The following is a 21,307-nucleotide window of genomic DNA, read 5'->3' on the forward strand; positions in this document are numbered from 1 at the left end:
TTTGAGGCAGAGGAGGAGAGATTGGGCCTTCTCAGGGTATCATCTACATCACCCCTAAACCCGTATGCGGGTTGGCTACGGCAATAACACAGCCCTTGCTCGGTAGAGCTAACACGATCTGATACCCGAAGTTGTACTGTCTAGTAGAAACAGCGTAAAGCGAACAGTCGAAAGCCTCAACGTGAGCTATATTTTCCTCCTTAAAGTTGTTGAGTGATGTGATATGATACTTCTACACTGGTCCTGTGTATACCTTATACATCAATCATACGGCACGCGACCAAATCACGTGTAGCTCTTCTATCCCGGAAGTGCTACTTGTAGACGCCTGGGTACTGAAATGTCCCACCTCATTCGTTAGTAGTGATTCGTAGGGCTCAAGCGCAAGCCTTCAGCCTCTACGATAGCGAGTAAATGGAATTTCCTGTCGGTACTTAACAAAGTAGTGTTCTGGATTCGAACTTTCACTGTCGCTCCCGTCGTCCTCCAAGTGTGGGTCCCGAAAGTTTTGCCCCGAGGGTTCAAATTCAGGCGCGCGGCATTCCATTTGCACCCATCTGCGCCTGCCCTGTGCAGCACACCTCCAGGCAATTGGCGGTTGAGATTGGGCCATATCTTGCCCTGCCGGCAATCATATCATCCGCCCCGCAACCAGCAAGAAGCCGCTCCGGCAAATCTACAGCTTCAACAGCTACGTTTTCTGGTCTATCATCTGCAACTAAACATCGCTGCCGTGCCGCACCGGCGTCCCATTATCGCTTTTTCTTGTTCTTTTTGCCCTAGGCATCCTCCTCATCTTCCTACGGGTCCCGAAGCGACGCCCGCGTCGTTGCCGGCAAGATGGACCAGGAGATGAAGCAGGCAGAGCCGTCGCCGTCGCCAGCTCCCATGGCGATGGCTTCGATGCCGGCCGCGTCGCCTCAACCACAACAAGAAGTCGTCGAGATGAACCAGGACCAGGACTCCCCTCAGACTCCGATGCAGCTCGACTTGTCAAGCCCCGTGCCGAATAACAATAGTCAGCAACAGCAACAGCAGCAACAGCAACAGCAACAGCAGCAACAGCAACAGCAACAGCAGCAACAACTGCACCCCCAGGTCAATCAGATCAACGGTCAACAGCTCTCTGGTCAGATTCCTGGCCAACTTCCTCTTCCCGGTCAACTTCCTAGCCAGGTCAATAGTCCAGTCTCTGTCGGAACTCCTGGACAAGTTCCTGGCTTAGCCCTCCCAGCACCTGTCATCAAGCGAAGAGCTCCAATCGCTTGCCGAAGGTAAGTGAACAGTTGCCGGATTGACTTGCCATCATCCAAACGTCGCGATTACCCAAGTGGACGCGAAAGACTAACGTGTCGCCCTTTACAGATGCCGCCGTATGAGAAGCAAATGTCTCCATGACAAGGCCCAGCCTCCCTGCCAGGCCTGCCGCGATGCTGGACTTGGTCCGGCTGACTGGTAAGAGTTCCCACGATACATACACTATTTGTCGCAATGGTGTCTCTGCTCTCCTCAGTTGCTAAAGTCAGATCTTTTCCTCAGCACGTTCCCCGTCCGTGGCCAGCCCGATCAAGACCGCGAATACCGACACCCTCGAATCAGAGCCGACAAGTCGACCAAGCGAGACCCCGCCAAGGTCCGGCGCGAAATCCTCGATGCCCCCGTACGCTCACCAGTACCGGCGATGCCCAGACCGATTAAGGGCTACGACGAATGGGATCTTCTGCCGCCGCTGCCTGAAATAGTCGAAGCCGTCCACAAGTTCACAGCTCACTACTTCCAGTTGGGCTTCATCCATAAGCAACACTTCCCCGAACGGCTACGGACGAACCACCGATCTATCAGCGTGTTTTTCCTGCTGAGTATCTTGAGCATTTCGGCCCGGCTGACACCAACACTGGTGGATCGTTTCGGCGGTGCTGTTAAGGCCGCTGAAGTATTCATGGAACGCGCCTCTGAGGTTGCTTGCCGCGAACTGTATAGAGATCCGGACCTGGAGAGATGTCAGGCGTTCTATTTGTTGAGTATTGCCCAGCAGGGAAGCAGCTTGAAACAGCAGAGCTCGATCAACATGGCGATTGCTATGCGTATGGCCACGTTGATGGGACTGCACAGGGAGGAGACGTACAGGCTGCCAGAGAACCCTTCGGAGGAATTGATCATGAGGGCAGAGTCCGCCCGCCGCACTCTGGTAAGTGACATAAAATCACATCGGATGGAATGATAGGACTGGGAAGTGCTGTGTTACTAACTGTGAATGACAGTGGATGCTCCATAGCCAGGACAACCTCCATTCGGGTCCGCGGTGCCCCGTGTCTCTATCAGCTAGCGATATCACAGCATTGCTGCCTTGCAACGAGAAGGACTTTGCCACTGGTCAAATACCCAAGTCGAGAGCAGCTCTCCAGGACACTCCCCCAGCTCTGGAGAACCCTAGCCTTGTCACCGACGAGGGTCGGTCCCTATTTGCAACTCTCATCCAGGCCCATTACTTCTGGGGAGCGATCTCCCGCCGGGTGCTCAGCAACGACAAAGTCACGGATCCATGGGAGCCAGAAAGCGAGTATGCAATTATGGTCAACCGCCTTGCGGAATGGGAGAGAGGTCTGCCTAATGACCATAGGTGGAGTAGCTTTCTCCTTAAGGGATACAAGCAAGAGGGCCAAGACTTGGTAGGTTACAAGGAGAGAAAGATGGAAAAAAGGACCTCACCCAGTGCTAACATCCCATGTAGGCATACCTCGGCGTGACGATGATAACTCGCCTCTGCAATATTGTTCTTAGGAAGGCATACTTGACCGAGTAGGTTACCCCGGAGAAGAGCTAAAGAGCTTGAGCTGACAGCGTTGCAGTATCTTGTCCGACGATAAGTCCCAACCGGAGCGCACAGCTTTCTGGACTGAAATGTCTCGTCAGCTGTTCAGCAACGTCAGGGATCTGTACGAACAAATCGACACTCAATACAATGAGCGGTCACCCGAGGAAGGTCCTGGGGCACAGATGGCGGTAAGTACTGATGGGACTTGACATAATAAATGAATGCCGACTGACCTTCTATTCAGGCGTTCTGCGTTTACAGCTGTGGCTTCCTCGCATGCTACTTGTGCAAATACCCAAATCGTAAGTTATCTGCCCTGAAGAGATTTCTTTCTATGACAGTAAGCTAACGCGGCATCAAAATCAGTCTGCCCTGAGCCAGCCATTACTCGCGAAGGACCTTTGATGGTTGCTCGTGTTCTCAGCATATTGGCAGAAAGTAGGAACATATGGCCTTTGGCAACTAGGTGGTATGAGCATCTGGAACGGTTTTACACAGCCCAAAGCGGCGTGATAGTTGGTAACGAGGGTACCATGGCGGACAGCGTAAGTTATCATCATTCTCTCCAAAAGGCGCCTCGTTCACGGACTCAACAGGCTGATTTTAACCTCCTGCTCTCCCAGAGAGATGAAATTCCTCACGTCCTTCAGATGCCGACCGTCCAGCAACAGCAAGCCCAGGCTCAAGCTCATATGGCTTTGGCTCAAGCGCAAGCCCAAGCTCAGGCTCAAGCACAGGCGCAACAGGCACAACAGGCACAAGTGCAGGCACAGCAGCCATCACAGCAGCACCTAGCCTTTACTGCTCAGATGCAGGCGCAACAGGCCCAGCAGGTACAGCAAGCTCTAAGCGAAAAGCAGGAGTCTGTACCTCAGGGTAGTCCTGAACAGGCGATCATTAGCCCGGCACAACCCAGTGTCCCAACTCCCGCGATGTTCATCGACCCCAGTCTGCGTGTGCCTACATCGTCACAACCGCAGGAGCAGACTCCTGCCCCAACCGCCCCCCAGCAGCAAGATTTGGCATCCCCTTCGCAACAGGGGCAGCAACCGCAACCTGTCGTCGCTGGTGTAGCTGGTCGGCAGTCAACAGATGGGTTGGGCCTGCTTATCGAAGCGTTTGACACTCAACAAGCCGGTGGCGTCCCTCCAACGACTACGGCTGGTCAGGGACAAGTTCCGTATGACCCCCAGGCACCCCCGCAGCAGTATTACCCGCAACCCGGAACTCTGGGCGTCAATGACGGGTATGAGAACGAGTTGGGTTATTACATGTCGGATCAGGGACAACCCGGTGCTATGCAGAGCTGGGTTGGTGGAACGAATATGTATGGGTATTAGGAGCAACCCAGACAGAAAGACATGGCGGAAGTGGAGTTTATAAAGAGGGACTTTGGGAATTAAAAGAGCAAGGAGTTGATATAGGCTCGATGTCTAGGTTAGGTGGGGCGTCATCTGGTTGACGGTTGGAGTAGGGATTAAGGCGTACCTTGTAAAAAAAAGGAGTTGGGCTATGGATGGTCTGGATCTCTGTAAAATAACGAATACGTAGGATCTCGGTGTTCAACTTTGCTACTTCGGTGGGGGAGAGGTTTTGGGCTTTGGCCATGGCTTTATATAGCTTTGTTGAGGTCAAATGACCATGATTGTAGTAGCGCATGTATGGCTGGCGCTGTTGGACTAGTCCTTTCCTTCCTTGCTATAGTACTTGGAAAACGATAGACCAACGATTCTACGGGAGACGCTATGATGCTGAGAGTGCAAGATGCTTGCTTCTGTCGGACTGGTCGTACCAGTATCAACCGTTGTTGGAAGTTCAGGCCATCTTCACACCAGGTGTAAACGGAGTAAAGATCGAGCCTCAAGATGCACAGTTCGCCAAGGCTTTTTCCTACACCGTGCACTCCGTCATCCCGCCCGGAAATTCCCTTTCCAACCCAGAGCTTCTCAGGGTTAACGGGCACCTGTATTAGGGGCCCTCCAGAGGTCCGTGCATACTCCACTTTTCTTAAGCCGAAAGTACCGACTGTACAGATCTGATGCGCACGTTCATAAACGTAAATTACAATTATACGCTCGTTACACACATATATAAATGGAAAGACGTAGTTCACAGTATCATAGCACTTATATATTATAATACTTGTGTATTATATATACAATATATAATGATAGTTCAATCCTAATAGTACCGAGAACCGAATTTATTACTAAGTACTATTAAAACTAACGCAATATGAAGTATAAGATACTACTAATATAATCCCTTCTTTTATAATATTAATTTTTATTATGCTTAATAACTTACTATATCCTTTTAGCCTATATTAATTTCCGTCTTCTATTTTCTACTTCTAAGTTATTATATATAGGATATATAAGTCTTACTTCTTAGTAGGCAACGGATTAATATTATTGTTAAGGGTAACCTATTTAGTAGCAAATTTAGTAGTCCGCGGCGTATAAGTATTTGGGTCGACTTAAATACTATTAGTATATGTTCTATATATTATTTACCGTTAACGGAATTTAAAAAAATTAAATATTTATTCGGTATTTAGTGCGCGGAATATTTTTAGGACGTATATTTAAAGCGCTCGGGGCTTTCTAAAGCGTTTGCTAGGGGGTATTAGTATGTAGAGTATTTATAGGACGCGTATTTGAAGCGCTCGGGGCTTTCTAAAGCGTTTGAGGCGTCTATTATTCCTTTTCCTTGCGCTTTTCTGGAAGGATAAATTTAATATTTACCGGGGTTTTGGGTGAGACGGCCTACTTTTCCTCCTCCTTTTAATTTTCCTCCTCCTCCTCCTCCTCCTCCTCCTCCTCCTCTTCCTCTTCTTCCTCCTCCTCTTTTTCCTCCTTATCTTCTTTTTAAGCTTAAGGGCGGTTCTATTATAAGTTAATATATATATTTATTGTATATTAAGCTAAGAGGACTTTATAATAGTATTTGGCAGCTTAATCGGCTTGTATTCCCCGGAATTGAGCTATTGTGGAATAGAATTAATATTTGTCCTATATATATTTATATATTAATAAAGTATTACTTTTAGTATATTGTACCAATTATATAATGAATGGTTCTTAGGTAGCGGCAAGCTGCGTATAATGGGAGGGAGTTCCTTGCGGGGGTTTAAAGCCTTTTTAAGCTCTATTTAAAAAGTAGAACCGTTAATATAATATATATAAATAATAGGTACGGAAGGGAATTTACTATATATATTTTTAAACCTTTAAACCCTTTTAATAAAATTTTCAAATTTAATAATAATACCTCTAAAGATCTAAGTATTGTGAGGGGGCTTCTTAAATTTATCGGTCCGGTATTGTTAGGTTAAAACGTATTGTAATAAAGTATTAAGAACCCTAATTATTAGCGAAAATAATATATATTAAATATAAGGAGAAAATATATATATTCCCAGCTAGTTTATTTCTCTTGGAGGGTATAACGGGATATATTAGTTTTAATTATAGTATTGGGGTATCAGATACGAAGATAATGGCGGAATTATAAGAAAATTAATAAAATTATTTAATATATATTATAGGTTGAATATTAGTAGTCCTAAAACTTATTCCGCATTATATAGTACTACCGCCGATAATAATAGGGTAAATAGTACTATTAATTTTAGCGATTACTTATATCCCCTACGGTACGGCCCTATTAATATCCTTTTATTTCTATTCGATTTTCTTACCTAAAATAATATTAATATATATTAAATATAAATAAAGTAATAAAATTTACTTTAAATATTTAATTTTGTAAGAGGAGTCTATTCTACATTAAGGTTTCGTATTAGGCCGTAGGAATATTTAAATTCCGGATAGGGGTTAATAGCATTAAATATACCTTCGTATACTATTATAATATTAATATATATTCTATATATAAAAGTAAAAATATAAATAAATAAAAATAAACTTTTATAAATATTTTCGATTTATAAATTCCTAAACTAGTCGTTAATAATTACATCGATACTATCCTTCGTTATTTTATTCTACGTTCAAACTTAAGTTAATTTCGGGTTAACGGGTAAAAAAATAGAAGTACGGAACTCTAAGGAAAGAATTTTACAATAACTAATATATTCGTTCTTATATTAATTATTAATTATTTACTTTTGAATTCGAAATATACGCTTACATTATCGTTATAATAGTTGTATTAAAGGTAGGAGAGGTTTTTTAAGGCGGGGAGGTTAAAGAAGGATAGAGGTAAAAAATAATTAAAAGGGGAGGAGGTAAAGGAAATAAATTTACAATAAGTCGGTATATTATAAAAAAAAACAATATACTACAATTTTATCCTAACTATTTTAAATATACGTATTTGTATTATATAGCGGATTTATATTTCGTAAATATATTTGTATAAATGTATACAAATGATGTAATAGGATTTTATCCTAATTAAACAAGAAAATAAGTGCTTTTATTCCGTTTTATTTTGAAATTACTTTCGGTTTAAAGTTTGACTTTAAAATTACTTTTTATTTAAAATATAATAAGTACCATGTAATATAAAAATAAAGAATGTTTTTTGTATTTATTCTATTTATATTATTCTTATTAATATTAATTTATATAAATATAAACCTTATTATATATATATTATTTAAATATATATTTAGTATATATTTGAAAGACTATGAGGTATCTTCGTTATTTATATTCTTTGCCGTAAGTAGAAGCTTCTTTTTTAGTATTTATAATAAAACGGTTTTTAGCTGGAAACTTTCCTTCTTTTCTAACGGCGAGCGCTCGGTTAAATATATAGTTAATATATATTTAAATATTAACCTCTAATTCCAGTAGATCCTTTGTTTTATTAGTAGCTGTTGTAATTATAGCGGTAGTAATATTAAGGCGTATAATGCGTTTATAAAGGCGCTTGTTCTTTGCCTCTAAGCGGTGAAAAATAAGAGTGGCGTCGGGGGCTATATTAATTTTTATAAAAGTCGAAATATGAGTACTATATATAGTTAGAATTTTATTTATTTTCGTTATTAATGAAAAAAAAATTATTTATACGGAAGGGCGTATATAACCCTCCTAGGCTATAACGGAGAAGTTTTTTTACAACCGCTTTAGTAGTACGCTATTTCTTTTCTTCATTTTTATTAATAATACGGTGTAATATATTTTAAGTATTACGTATTTTAATGAAGAAATTGGGCGCGGGTAGATAGTAGCAGCGATAATTTATATTATTATAAACGTTATAAGCGGTATTAAGGGTTGCGCGAATATAATTAATACTACGTTCAATATAAGGTTAGTATTTGGTATTTGCGGCCGGAGCCGGAATTTTATCTATATTATTCTATATATTAAACATATAGTTAGTATACCGAAAAAGGATAAATATGATATATAATATAGACGGTAAAAAATTTATAGTAATAGTAAATAAATAGTCTTTTGCTTTAATTAAAATTACCTTTTTAATTATATACTTTTAGCGGCGACGGATATAGCGGACGCGGCGTTTTTCTTTACGTTCGTAATATATTAGGGTTTTTTATAATAGCGGGCGGCCGCGGCTACGAAGAATCAGCGGGTAATAATAGCGAGCCGGAATAAGTATAATAATTATACGTTTTTCGGTAAACGTAACTATCCGGGTAGTAGCCGGCCCATTTATAGTCTAAAGTACCCTATACGGCGTTTTATTAGTAGGAATATTATATAAATATTATATAAATAATAAAAATAATTTTAATAAGTTTATAAAATTAAAAACGATTGCGGAATAATTTATAATTATTTAAAGGGGCTAGTAAAGGTTGAAATTAGAAAAAAGGAAAGTAGGTATAATAGCGACGACGGCGAGGTCTTGTAGTGGCTAGAGGAAGGAAAGAAAAAAAAAAGGAAAGGAGGAAGGGTAAGATTAATTTAATTATTTTAGTAAGAAGGAGGGAGACGTAATGGTAGAGTAGTTATATAAATTTAGGTAGAATTATAATATAAGAGTTATACTTTAATTAATTTAGCGCTCTGCTAATTTTATACTATATTAATTAGAATTAATAAGAATTAATAAAATCTAGTTTCCCCCTTTTAATATATTCAATTTCTATATACGTATATATATATTTAATTTAGATATATTTATATATATTTTTAACTCTTATATATTTTTATATACGTATATATATAAGTTATAACGTTTTTAACCTCTTTGACTCTTCTTTTATTAAGTTTATTAGTAAATTAGAACATTTCTTACTACTAATTAAATTTAGTAATTAGGTAGGACGATTATTAGAATTTACTAATAGAGCATCCTAATATATAAAAGCTAATATTTTTTATAACTGAAGGTTTACGGTACTATTATCTTTTTATATAAGATGAATGTTAGTATATATATTAAATATATAAGAGATTAAAAAATATAACTTACTTACTCTCTAGTCCTTTTTAGTTATATTAGTATTTATACTACATTTTCCTTAGTTTACTTTTTTTTTCGTACTAATATTTATATTATATTTCCTTAAATTTACTATTTTTCTCGTTCTATAAAACGACGGCGCTTTAAATTCTTATTGTATATCTTGTATAAGTTATAAGGTTTACTTCGGAAAATAGTATTAAACTCTTCTAGTAATTTGGTTTATTCATAAAAATTATAATACTTAGTATTAATATTGCTAATTATTTAACGCTTATATTCCTTACGCCCGTTAAATTATAAGAAAGCTTCTTTTATATTAATCGGTCTTTTATATTTGATAGAAACCTATATTAATAATATATATGGTTAGTATATTATATACTTTGAATAATTAAAATTTAAGTAGTTTTAAAATTTATTTTGCTGTATATAATCCCTATATTATTTAAATCTAAGCTTATATAAGTTAGAATCGGCTTTAATTATATACTTAAAAATAGAAGTAGACTTGAAGGAAGTAGACGGGTAGGAATTATAAGTAGGTTAGGTTATTATTCTTTACTATTTCCTTCTTCCAATTCTTATTAGTAAAAAAGTTAGTATATATATTTACTATATATTAGTAGTAGATTAAAGAACTTACTTTATCGCTTTTATTACTTATATTAAAAAAAATTCAATAATTACTTTCCCTTTCTCCTTTATAAATAATTAGCCCTAGGGAATTTAAATATTAATCTTTTATTTTTAATATTTAGACTATCCCTCTTTATTCTCTTAATTAATTTCTAGCGAGGGTTCTTAAAATAAGTTAGTATGTGTATTTTAAATATATTTTTATTATATATTTTAATATAGATAATAGAATATACTTTTTTATTTTAGATTATTTAATACTATTACTATTCTTCTTCTATACGTAATTCTTTTATATCGCCTCTTCTAGTAATTTTTGGTTGGTACGTACGGCCTAATTTCGTTGCTACTAAAGTCGACGGAATTGCAGTTAATATAATAAATACCTTCTTATTCTTTAATTTTAAAGACCTTCTATTACCTTTTCCCTTCTCTATTTTACTCCTATATTCCATATTAACCTCGTTATTAACCTTATTTTAGTTAAATCTTCGAGGCAGTTTCTATAATAAATTAATTATTTACTATATAATATTATATCTATTAAATATATATTATAATAATATAAAGTTTTTACTTTTGGGCGTTAATTTATAAGACGTACTATATTAAAAGATAGTACTTTTTTATTCCTATCCTTTTTTATTCCTATCATTTTTATTTTCCTTTTCTTTATTCTTCTCTATATTACTCTTTTATTCGGACTCTTAAAGGGATTCCTATAGATTGTTAATATATATATATTTCGTATATAATTCCGAAGGGAATATATTAAAATTTCTTCCTTCTCCCCTTTATTTCTCTCTTAATCGGACTCTTAATTAGAATCCTATAAATTATTAATACATATATATTCTATATATAATTCCGAAGGGAATATACTGAAACTTCTTACTTTTCCCCTTCGTCGTTCTTTTAGTCGGGTTCTTAATTAGAATCTTATAAATCGTTAGTACATATATATTATATATTATTTTGAAAGTAATATACCGGAACGATAATTATCTTAATTTAAAGTTTATTATTTTCTATCTCCTCGCTTTCTATTTCTCTAACCTTGAAGCGTCCGGATTTATTACTATATTTTTTAGTAAATTCGGGGTCAGAGGAATCATACTATATTAATATAAAGATTATAATAGTATAAAGTAATTTACGTATAGTTATTATAAATTTTAATATATGTATTAGTAATCGGTAGTATAACTTTTAAATAAATTAGTTTTATATTTTATATACAGTTTATATATATAGAAGTAGTATCATATCTAATAGGGTAATGATACGTTACTCTACGCTAATTTTTATTAATAATAAAATATTTTAATATTTTAAATCTATACTCGCGTTTATAGTTTATTAATTGAGTTTTACTTAGTAATTTAACTCTTAGTACTCGAATTATTAACTTTCCCTTGTAGGAAATTACTAATAAATAATGTTAAATATAATTTATATACTAAAATTATAAAGTAAAAACTAACTAAAAGACTTATAAGCTTTTTGTATATAGCAGTATAATTAAATAATATTAAAATAAGTTTTTACATTTATATAAAGGAATAATAGGACAAAAAAAGATATATATTAAATAACGCTTTGTAATATATCCTATATGTAGTCCCGTCGTTAATTTTAATTTCGTACCTATATATTATATATTAATATAAAATAATTATAAGTTTAATATATATAAGGATATAGACCACGTATAAGCTTATTAAGATTTGTATAATTTAGAATTGTTCGATTTCTTACTCAGTTGGAGCTAGAATCGGTCTTAAATTTAAATAAATTTTATAGTTATACGTATCCTATTTCTAAATACGTATTAAAATACTATTTATAATTCGACGGGTTTAGAATATAATTAATATATTATTCTACTATTATTAATTATTTTTAAAGAATATTTAGATAAAATTATTATAACGTACTAAATACCTTTTTAGAAAGGCTTTCCGGATTGTAATATTATATATTAAGAAGGATATAATGGTAGTTTAAAGAAATGAACTAAGGTTATCAGTCTTTGAATCGAGAGAATTAGGTATATAATAATTATATAAGAATTGGAAAAACTTTAATAATAGAAGGGAGGGATATTAGTGTTGTAGAAAATCGATATATAATAATTATATAACGGATAACGGTAGAGGAAATTCAAAGTAAATACGAAATAATTTAAATAATTAAACGAAATAATATTAGTATTTGAATTATTAGAAATCGAAACTAATTTTAAGGATAACGATATTGGCTTACTAGTAATCTAATAGTCGTTACTAGAGAACTTTCCTACTATTATCGAACGAAGATAGCAATAGGAAGGTTTTTTAGTAATAATTACTAGATTACTAGTAAACTAATATCATTATCCCTAGAATCGGTTTTAATAAAAGGAATAATATTAAAATAGAAATTACTATAACCGTACCTATATTAAATATATAACAGTTATATAGTAATAGTAATAAGAAATAGAACCGAAAAGAAAAATAATTTAGAAAATTAAAGGAGGAAGGTAAGATTAGTATCGTACGTACTTTTAATTATAAAAATTATATATATAATTTAGAAATTGGAAGGAAGAAATAAATTTAAATATATAAAGTATATATAAGGATTATATAATAGTATATAAAGAAGACTATACCTTTTTATATTTTTTCCCAATATAGTAATTTAGGAAGGATTAGCGGTAAAGGCGAGGGTAGGGTAATATCAAAATCTAGGCTAATAATTATATCAAATAATAGATCGAACTTATCAATCACCGCGCGTAAAACGTATAATATGCAGAATATATATCGGCTTTTTGTATCCGATTTAATTAAGAGTATAAATATTAAATTTATTAAATACTATTTTACTTACTTTTTATTTTCGTTTATTATTTTAATTCCTATAATAATTTAATTGTATTAGGGCGTATTATATTCATTACTTTTACTTTAGATTTAAAATGGCCGTATATTATAGAAAATAAATGATAATATTTATACGCTAAGCGTAAGGCTATATATAGAGAGCTAATAATATAACTAATTATTTATATATATATATAAGGATGTAGTATTTTAGAATAAAACTTTAATTGGATTCTTTTCACTAATTTTCTCGCTTATATATTTAATATATAGAATTTTAGTTATTGAAAGTGGCTTGCTAAAGTATTTAGGCCGGTTGTATTACTACTTCGAATATTCGAATTTAATATATATTTTATATATATTTATATTTATACTATTCGTTTACTATTTGTATAATATATTTAATAATAAATAGTTAATTATTTCGTTTAAATAGGGTTATTATTAATTTGAATTTAAATATAGCATTAAAATTAATTGCTTAATATAATCTACTACGTTCGGATTAGCTATTTATATAGGCGCTAGACGACGTACAGTAGATTTTAATAGAATCGGCGTTTAATATACAATTAAAATAGATACGAATATTCTAATTTGTAGGATAAGGAGCCGTATATAAGTCCGTTGCAATATAATAAGTGGTATAATTCGTTTAAATAGTTTAGGACGCTTCTTAGATTTTTTTATCCTTCGTTCAACTATATAAAGATCCCTTTCCTTTACTTTTTATTTAGAATACTCTCTAACTCTTAGATTAACATATATTCTATTTATTTTTATATTTACTATATATAATATAAATTATTAAGCTATAGTATCCGTTTCTTATTTACTTTGGCGAATTACCTTTTTAATCAGTAAGAGTACAGGAACGGTTCTAACGGATTTATAATTTTACTTAGGTATTATTATATTAATTCGTTCGCTTAAATAAATTTGGAAGTTATCTATAAGTCCGGATTATTATTAATTCGGCCTCGCTTTTCTAATAATATTAATATACTTCCAATTTAATATATATATTAGGTATATAATTATAATAATTAGTAGCTAGCGGATTAGTAAATTTATAGAATGTAGGTAAATATTTTGCCCGGTTATATTATATAGAATATTATAATTATATTTATATACAGTTTGTTTAAATATAAAAATTATAATAGATGAATTGTACCTTTATTTATAAATTCGCGTAAAAACGCTACTAAATTTAGGCTCTTTTTATTATTATATTTGTATTTAAAACTATTATATCTAATTTAATATACATAGAATATATTATACATATAGTATAGGAGGGTATATTAGAGGGTATTAAATATAATTAACTTTATTTGGTTATTTATTTACCAATTAGAGAATCCGAATACGCAATGCTGAAAATTTATAATTTTAACCTATATAATTTAATTTATATTATTAAGTAATATAGGCTACAATAATATATAACGTTATTCCTCCCTTTTATTATTTATTTCTTACTCTTCTTCTTTCGTTCGGATATAGAACTAATTTATATATAGTTTATATATTACTACTTCCTCCTATATAAAGTAAGTTTATTATAATTAGCTATCTATTACTTAAAGCTAAATAGCGCTATCATCTTACTAATAGATACTTTTAGAAATTTTAAAAAATGAAGGAAATTAAGGAATTATATATATATATTATATAAAAGTATTTCGAAATTTTGGGAAGTTTAAAGCCTAATTTATATAATTATCTTATTAATATATATATATACTATATAATAATAAATTACTATTACTATTCGCTATTAGCTTCCGTATTTACTTTCTTCCAAATACTCTTACGAATATCGTCCAGGACTTTAATTTATGTTATTATATTTCTATTAAACTATTTAAAAATATAGCGAAAATCTATAGTTTTCTAGAAGTAACCTCTATCGACTATAATCCTTCTTTCTATATTTTCCATACATTCTGCTACTTTATCAGAAATCCAAATATTCGGGTCTCCTTTATCGACAAACTTCCGCTTCTTTAGACCCCTTTCTTACTTATTCGTTTCTTACTTCTTTTCTATCGCTTCTAAAATATTCTAAATAATAATATTAAGGTTATAAAAAGACTATTTCCCTAAATTCTTATTTATAACTTCCTTTATTATATTTTCGAATTTAATTTTAATAATTTTCTTTATTTTAACTTTAATTTCGTATATAACCTTTATTTTTATATCCGTAACCGTACTATAAATAAAATCTTTTAATACTATAATATACATAATAAAGTAATTTAGTTTGACTTTTAAAGTCCCGCAAATTACTTAATTATTAGAGTTACCGGAAATATTGGAATTAACATTTGTATTTAAATTAAAATTTATATTTAAATTTCTAATAACGATCTCCTCCTTAGTTTTGACGGTTATAGGTTCATCTATTTCTATTTTAATATTAATTAGCGGGTAGATACTATTAATAAGAATCGATACGGGGATAAGTGGTTTTAATTATTTTATTTTACTGATAGTAGTATTTATATATATTTATTATATAATAAAGGATAAAATTTCTCGAAGAATAATAACATATAGAAATATTACAAATATAGTAATAAATTAGATTAATAAATATAATAATAATACAAGGAAGGATAAAGAAAAGAAGAGAATTTAATAAAGTTTAGGGCTTCTCTTATATTTTTATTATAAGGTAAAATATTATTAAACGTAGGGGGGTAAATTAAAACTTCTATATAAGTATAACTATATATAAGTACTATATAAGAATAAAATATTATATTTTATTGTTAAGGTTAATTATATATATGTATTATATAAAATTTAATAGAAAACTTCTAAAAGTAAATCTAAAGCCCGAATTATAGTCCACCTTATATAAGCTGAACGTTCTAAAATAAACTACCCGTTATTCTATTCGGGTTTAATTATTTAGAATATCGTCTCCGGTTTCTAAACTATATATATATAAATAGCGCACAAAAATATAACGTCCTATTAATAAAGCTATAATATATATTCAATACTTAATTACAAATTCATACTATTTAAACAATTAATTATACGTAACATATTTTATAAACGAATAAATTTATATTTCTTTCGGTTTTTTTTCCTTTTTTTTTTTTTAATATTCAATTCTTTAAATACTATTAAACTTTATTATATATTAAACTAGAAATAAATAGGTACTATTTAAGTATTTAAATAGTATATTTAAATGAGAAGAATTTTTAACCTTTATTAAGTTTTATTTTTATACTTTCGAATTCCCCTTCTATTAAAATACTAATCGTCTACGAAAATTAATTCGTTTATAAAAATCAATTTAAATTACGAAATCTTTTATTTTATATTAATATCCTACGTCTTCCCTCTTTATTTTCCATTTTATATTATATAACGTTTTTAATACCTTTTACTTTTTAATAACTTCACATTTATTCTTGAATAGTTAATTTCCGAATTTATATTTCATATATAATGGATTAATAATAATTTCCTAATTGTAGTATTTCGTATAAATAAGAGTTACTTTTTGCATAAGTAGCTCCTTCGTCCTCGTTTTCTCCTACTTCTTTATAATATATAATTCCCAACTCTAGCGCTCGCAAAACCTATATCGATTTTACTTCTATTAATAATTTAGATAATAATATCAATAATAAACTATTTTACATAGGGGAATATTTAATAAATATAGCGTTATTAGTACGTTATATATTTGCTAACTAATATATTTATATATATTATATATTAATTATATATTTATTGTATAGTAAGTATAAATATCTAATAGGGAATTCGTTATTAATAATTCTAATTCTTATAAAATTAAAGTAATAGAAGTTAAGGACTATTAAGCATTCTTATTATACCTATGGATATCCGAAGACGGTATTTTAAACTTCGTATATTATATCGGTTAGTATGTCGAATAAGACCGGTATGGAAACTATAATAGTAAAATTAGTAAAAAGGGCGCCGAGGAAGCAATAAAGAGGATCCGAAGTATAATTACTTTTAGCCTTAGAAAAGGGGGCAAAAGTAAATTTACGAACTATTAAGTTAAAGAAACTATGTTAAAGTTTCTAAGGTAAACTACCGAATTTTTTTATATTATTATATATTAATTATATACTTATATTATTCGTAGCTATAACGGGTAGTATAATAAAGTTTAGAAAGTAAACAATATTTATAGTAGTATAAATATCTACGTATATTACGACCTTAAATTAATAATTTGGAATTTATTATTTGATTACTTAAGGATAGCCGATATTAGACCGTTTTTTTTCGCGATCATAATTTATATTAATTTAAGTCGATATAAATAATTTATAGGAGCGCTTACGTAAGATAACGAAGGTATAATACGTTATATCTTTTATAAAATAGAATAATTACCCTAACTACCACTATAATAAGTATAAAAATTCAGATTAATAAAAAATGTACTATAGAAAAAAATTATAAATTTTTATCTATAACGGGTATTTAGTAAATAAAAAGGATAGTTTATATATATATATTATTTATATTAATTCCAGTGGTATATATAGTTTATAAATTCCTTAAAAAAGTCTACGAATAAGGAATGGCATTATATAATTAACGTTAATCCTAATTTTTAAGGATTGGATATCCTTTATTTACGATCCCTATACGAAAGAGTTATTGAACCCACGCAATTAATATATTAGTAGACTAATTATACTAAATAGAATAGAAAGTAATATAGTAAATTTATATTAATTAACGAATATGTATATATTATAGAGTAATTAAAGGAGTAGGAGGCTTATATAATACTATAGTAACGCTTTAATGTAAACGTATTTTATATTAAGTAAAATATACTATTTTTATTCCGTAGAATATTAATTAGTATTTATTCTTTTTTATCATTAGTAGAGGGTAGTATTTATATTACTTTCCTCTTCCGTTTAGGATTATAATGGATATAGCGAATAATATTTAAAGTGTTATCCGGGAATTCTAATTAGACGACGTAAAGATTTTAACCTTTAATATAATAACCCTCTATTAATTTTTATTTATTTTTATATATTAATTATATATTTACTTTTTCATTATATTTAGAGCGTTTTATTATATACTTAGGCTTTCGAAAGTTCGCTATTAAGTAGAAGTCGATTGATCCGTAGGTAGGGTTGCAATTGTAGTTCTAAATCCAAAATAAAATTAAGATATTTATTCGACGGGAACGTATATTGTAATATCCTTTTGGTTGCTATTTTATTAGTAAATATATATATAATTTATTAATATAGTTTATTTAAGAATTAATAATTTTATAGGTATCGAACGGGAATATTAAATAGATTTCTATTTTAAACCGATATAGGAGAAGTTTATCCGTAAGGTTATTCGAATACTATTAATAACTATTAATAACCCTAATAATTTTATAATCGTTTATTATTTAGAGGAGTAAGTTAAACGTTTCTTTGAATAACTATTCGTAGAAATTTATTTATCTTTTAAGATAGTTAAGGGATTAATTAACCTTTTTCTATTATTAAGTAGACGGAGGATAAGGAATATAAGTAAATTATAATATTTATATATACTTTATATATATTTTTAAACACTAAATTTAATATAAGGATCGAATTATATATTTACGTCTTTATTGCTTTAAATTTAATCGAAGGGTATAAACTATTATTAAAAATAATATTTAATACCCTTACGGAAGTTTTTTATTATATAGTCGAATAGTATTATATTTATTATATTCTGTACGCAATTTAATATATCTTTATTAAATATAGATTCTAAGTAAACTACTAGCATATACTCTATTTAATTTTATTAAATTATTAATCTTAATTCCGTTAAGTTTCGGTTAATTTTTTAAAGAGAGATATTAGTCGCCTATTTACTACTTTAATTAGTAAGAGTATTTATAATATATTTTTATTTTTTTATAAAGTATATATTGATTAGAACTTCCGTAAGAAGTATATTAAATAATTTAATATAATATTTAAAATCTATATTATATAGGATATATCAAATAAATTGGAATATTAAATTCGGATTAATTATATATATAAAATATATTCGGATTTAGTTTCGTAGTTTAAGAATAAACAAAATTACCTATAAATAATTTTAAATTTTTATAAAGCGGAATTTAAAGTAAAGAAGCTTTATTAGTAATGGGTATTAGTTAATATTAATATAGTAGAATTTTTATACTTTGAAGAAAATAACGCTATTAGTAGAAATTTACTTTTACTTTACGTAATATTAGGGTATATACTCTTTTATTAAATATTAAATAATATATATTAATACTATTATTCTAAATTCATTAATATATATTTTTGAAATTCCGAAGGCTTAGAGTCGGGCAAATGTATATAGGTAGTATATTCGTAACGTTTTTTTCTTAGAAAAAAAGGGCGAAGGAATCTTATTAGAATGAAGATTGTTATTATTAAAAGCAATTTTAAAGCGAAATTTAACGGAACTTAAATAGAACCTAGTTTAATACTAGAAATTTATATTTTAATTCTTTAATGACCGTAAACGTTTATAATATATTTAGTAATAAATTGCTACCCCTCGATATAAATAGATTATTAGTTTTTAATACGAATATATTACCTATTATTGATTTAGGTTCGGTAGTTATATATGTTCTATATATATTCTATAGTACGTTATTTTAATTTAAGTGTTTTAGAAATAATCATATCCTTACTTTATTACTTCCTTCTTCTCTAATTCTAAGTGTCCGTAAGGTTTAAATGGATAAGATATTACTATTTATTTTAAATATAAGTAGGCTGTCGACTATAATATTAATATATAGTAGATATATATTAGGGGTTTAACAGGAAAATTTTGAGCTTCTTGATATAAATAACAAAGGCTAATTGCCTTAGAATTAACTATTTAAGAAAGGAAAGGAAAAGGAGATTTTTCAGCTTCCCTATATAGACGACGAAGGTTAACCTCCTTAAAGTTAACTTTTTATTTAAAAAAAGGAAAATTATTATAGCCCTACTAATATTATATTGGGGAAGTAGACTAGCGAGTAGGCTAATTATAAGTAGTAGCCAACGTTTTAATTATTGTAAATTAATAAAGAAAAGGTATTTAGTATATAGTCAATTATTATTTTAATATATAAGGGATATATATTAAAGGTTTTGTAATTATTGGAAAAAGGAAACAAGGAGGAAATTGTTACGATCCTTTTGGATATAATTAATAACGGGGGTTAAAGTTCCTAATATTAAATATATACTAAAGGCTATAATTTATTTAGTAAATTTAAACGAATTTTTGAAATAAAAAGAATTAAATATAGTAGTATTTATTTATTTGAACTATTTAAATTAGGAAAGAAAAAGGCGCCGAATATACCGTCGATTACTATAATATATAAAGGATATATATCGATGGCCTTGCAGCCGTTTACGGAAGAGAAAAATATTATAATCGATTTTATTATAATTACCGACGGCTAAAATAGCGAATATAATAATACTATTAATAACGAGGAAATTCCTCCTAGTATATAATTTAATTAGTATATAATAAAAATTAAAAAAATTAAATTTATACCTTTTATATCGGCCCTAAGTAAGAGAAAAGTTATTCTTTTTCCGAATTTAAAATATAGTACTAAATATTTATTTACGCCCGTAATCGAATTTAATATATCAGGGATATATAATAACCTAATTATTATTTCGGATTCGGAAAATTTAAATAAAAACGTTAAAAGTTATTCCGATTTTAATATTAAGGCTAGCTATAATTATTTTATAGAGTACTTTAATATTAGATTTAATCATGATTTATCGGGAGACTTTTACGAAATTCGTTTTGAAATTATAATTAATTAAATACTACGCAATTTTATAATTGCTAGCGACAAGTATTTATTTAAAGGAGACTTTTATTTTAATAAGCCATACAATAATTAATAGAATTTATATTATAAAAGTTAAAAATTTATTTTAGAATAATATTAAGATTGTTAAGTTAATATATAGCACAATTATTAGGATTGGAAGCGTTAGAAACGGGAGTGTGCTATAGCGGGCTTAAATTTATAAATTGGGTAGATATATATAAATTATATATATAATAGTAGTAAAATTACGGCGGGCTTAAGTTTATAAGTTAGGTAAATATATATAAATTATATATATAACGATAATAGAACTACGGCGGGCTTAAATTTATAGGGTAATTTTTCGCGACGTTCTAATATAGATTCGTTCTTATTATTATTTAATAAAGCGCCGGTTCTTATAAATAAGTTTAATTTCTATAGGGAAAAGGAATTTAAAGCGTTATAAAAAGGGAAAGAATAATAGAATTTTAATTTACATTTATACCTTTTGGGCGATATTAATCAACGAATTAATAGGTTATAAATATTTATTTAATAGAGAGAGGGAAATTATCGCATATATTTCTTAATATAGAATTATTATCTTTTAATTAATTTAATACTATATATTATATTTTAACTGGTATATAAAAATTATAGTCCTTTATACCGTACGACCCGTTTACATTGTAA

The 21,307-nt window shown here is 30.0% G+C and overlaps 1 protein-coding gene across 1 annotated transcript; it reads left to right on the plus strand.

Annotated features, from left to right (window-relative positions):
• Positions 1 to 383: 383 nt before the first annotated feature.
• Positions 384 to 4,155, plus strand: B0H65DRAFT_562695 (uncharacterized protein; the record flags this gene model as incomplete). The annotated part of the gene is made up of 8 exons (XM_062830209.1): positions 384 to 1,274; positions 1,366 to 1,455; positions 1,540 to 2,188; positions 2,262 to 2,669; positions 2,732 to 2,799; positions 2,850 to 3,003; positions 3,060 to 3,117; positions 3,182 to 4,155. The coding sequence occupies exons 1-8, from the start codon at positions 841 to 843 to the stop codon at positions 4,153 to 4,155; spliced, it is 2,835 nt and encodes a 944-aa protein (XP_062685963.1). The 5' UTR covers positions 384 to 840.
• Between the last annotated feature and the right edge of the window lie 17,152 nt (positions 4,156 to 21,307).

The sequence above is a fragment of the Neurospora tetraspora genome (assembly GCF_033439725.1).
Source record: "Neurospora tetraspora strain CBS 560.94 chromosome Unknown B0H65scaffold_1, whole genome shotgun sequence".
Lineage (NCBI taxonomy): Eukaryota > Fungi > Ascomycota > Sordariomycetes > Sordariales > Sordariaceae > Neurospora > Neurospora tetraspora.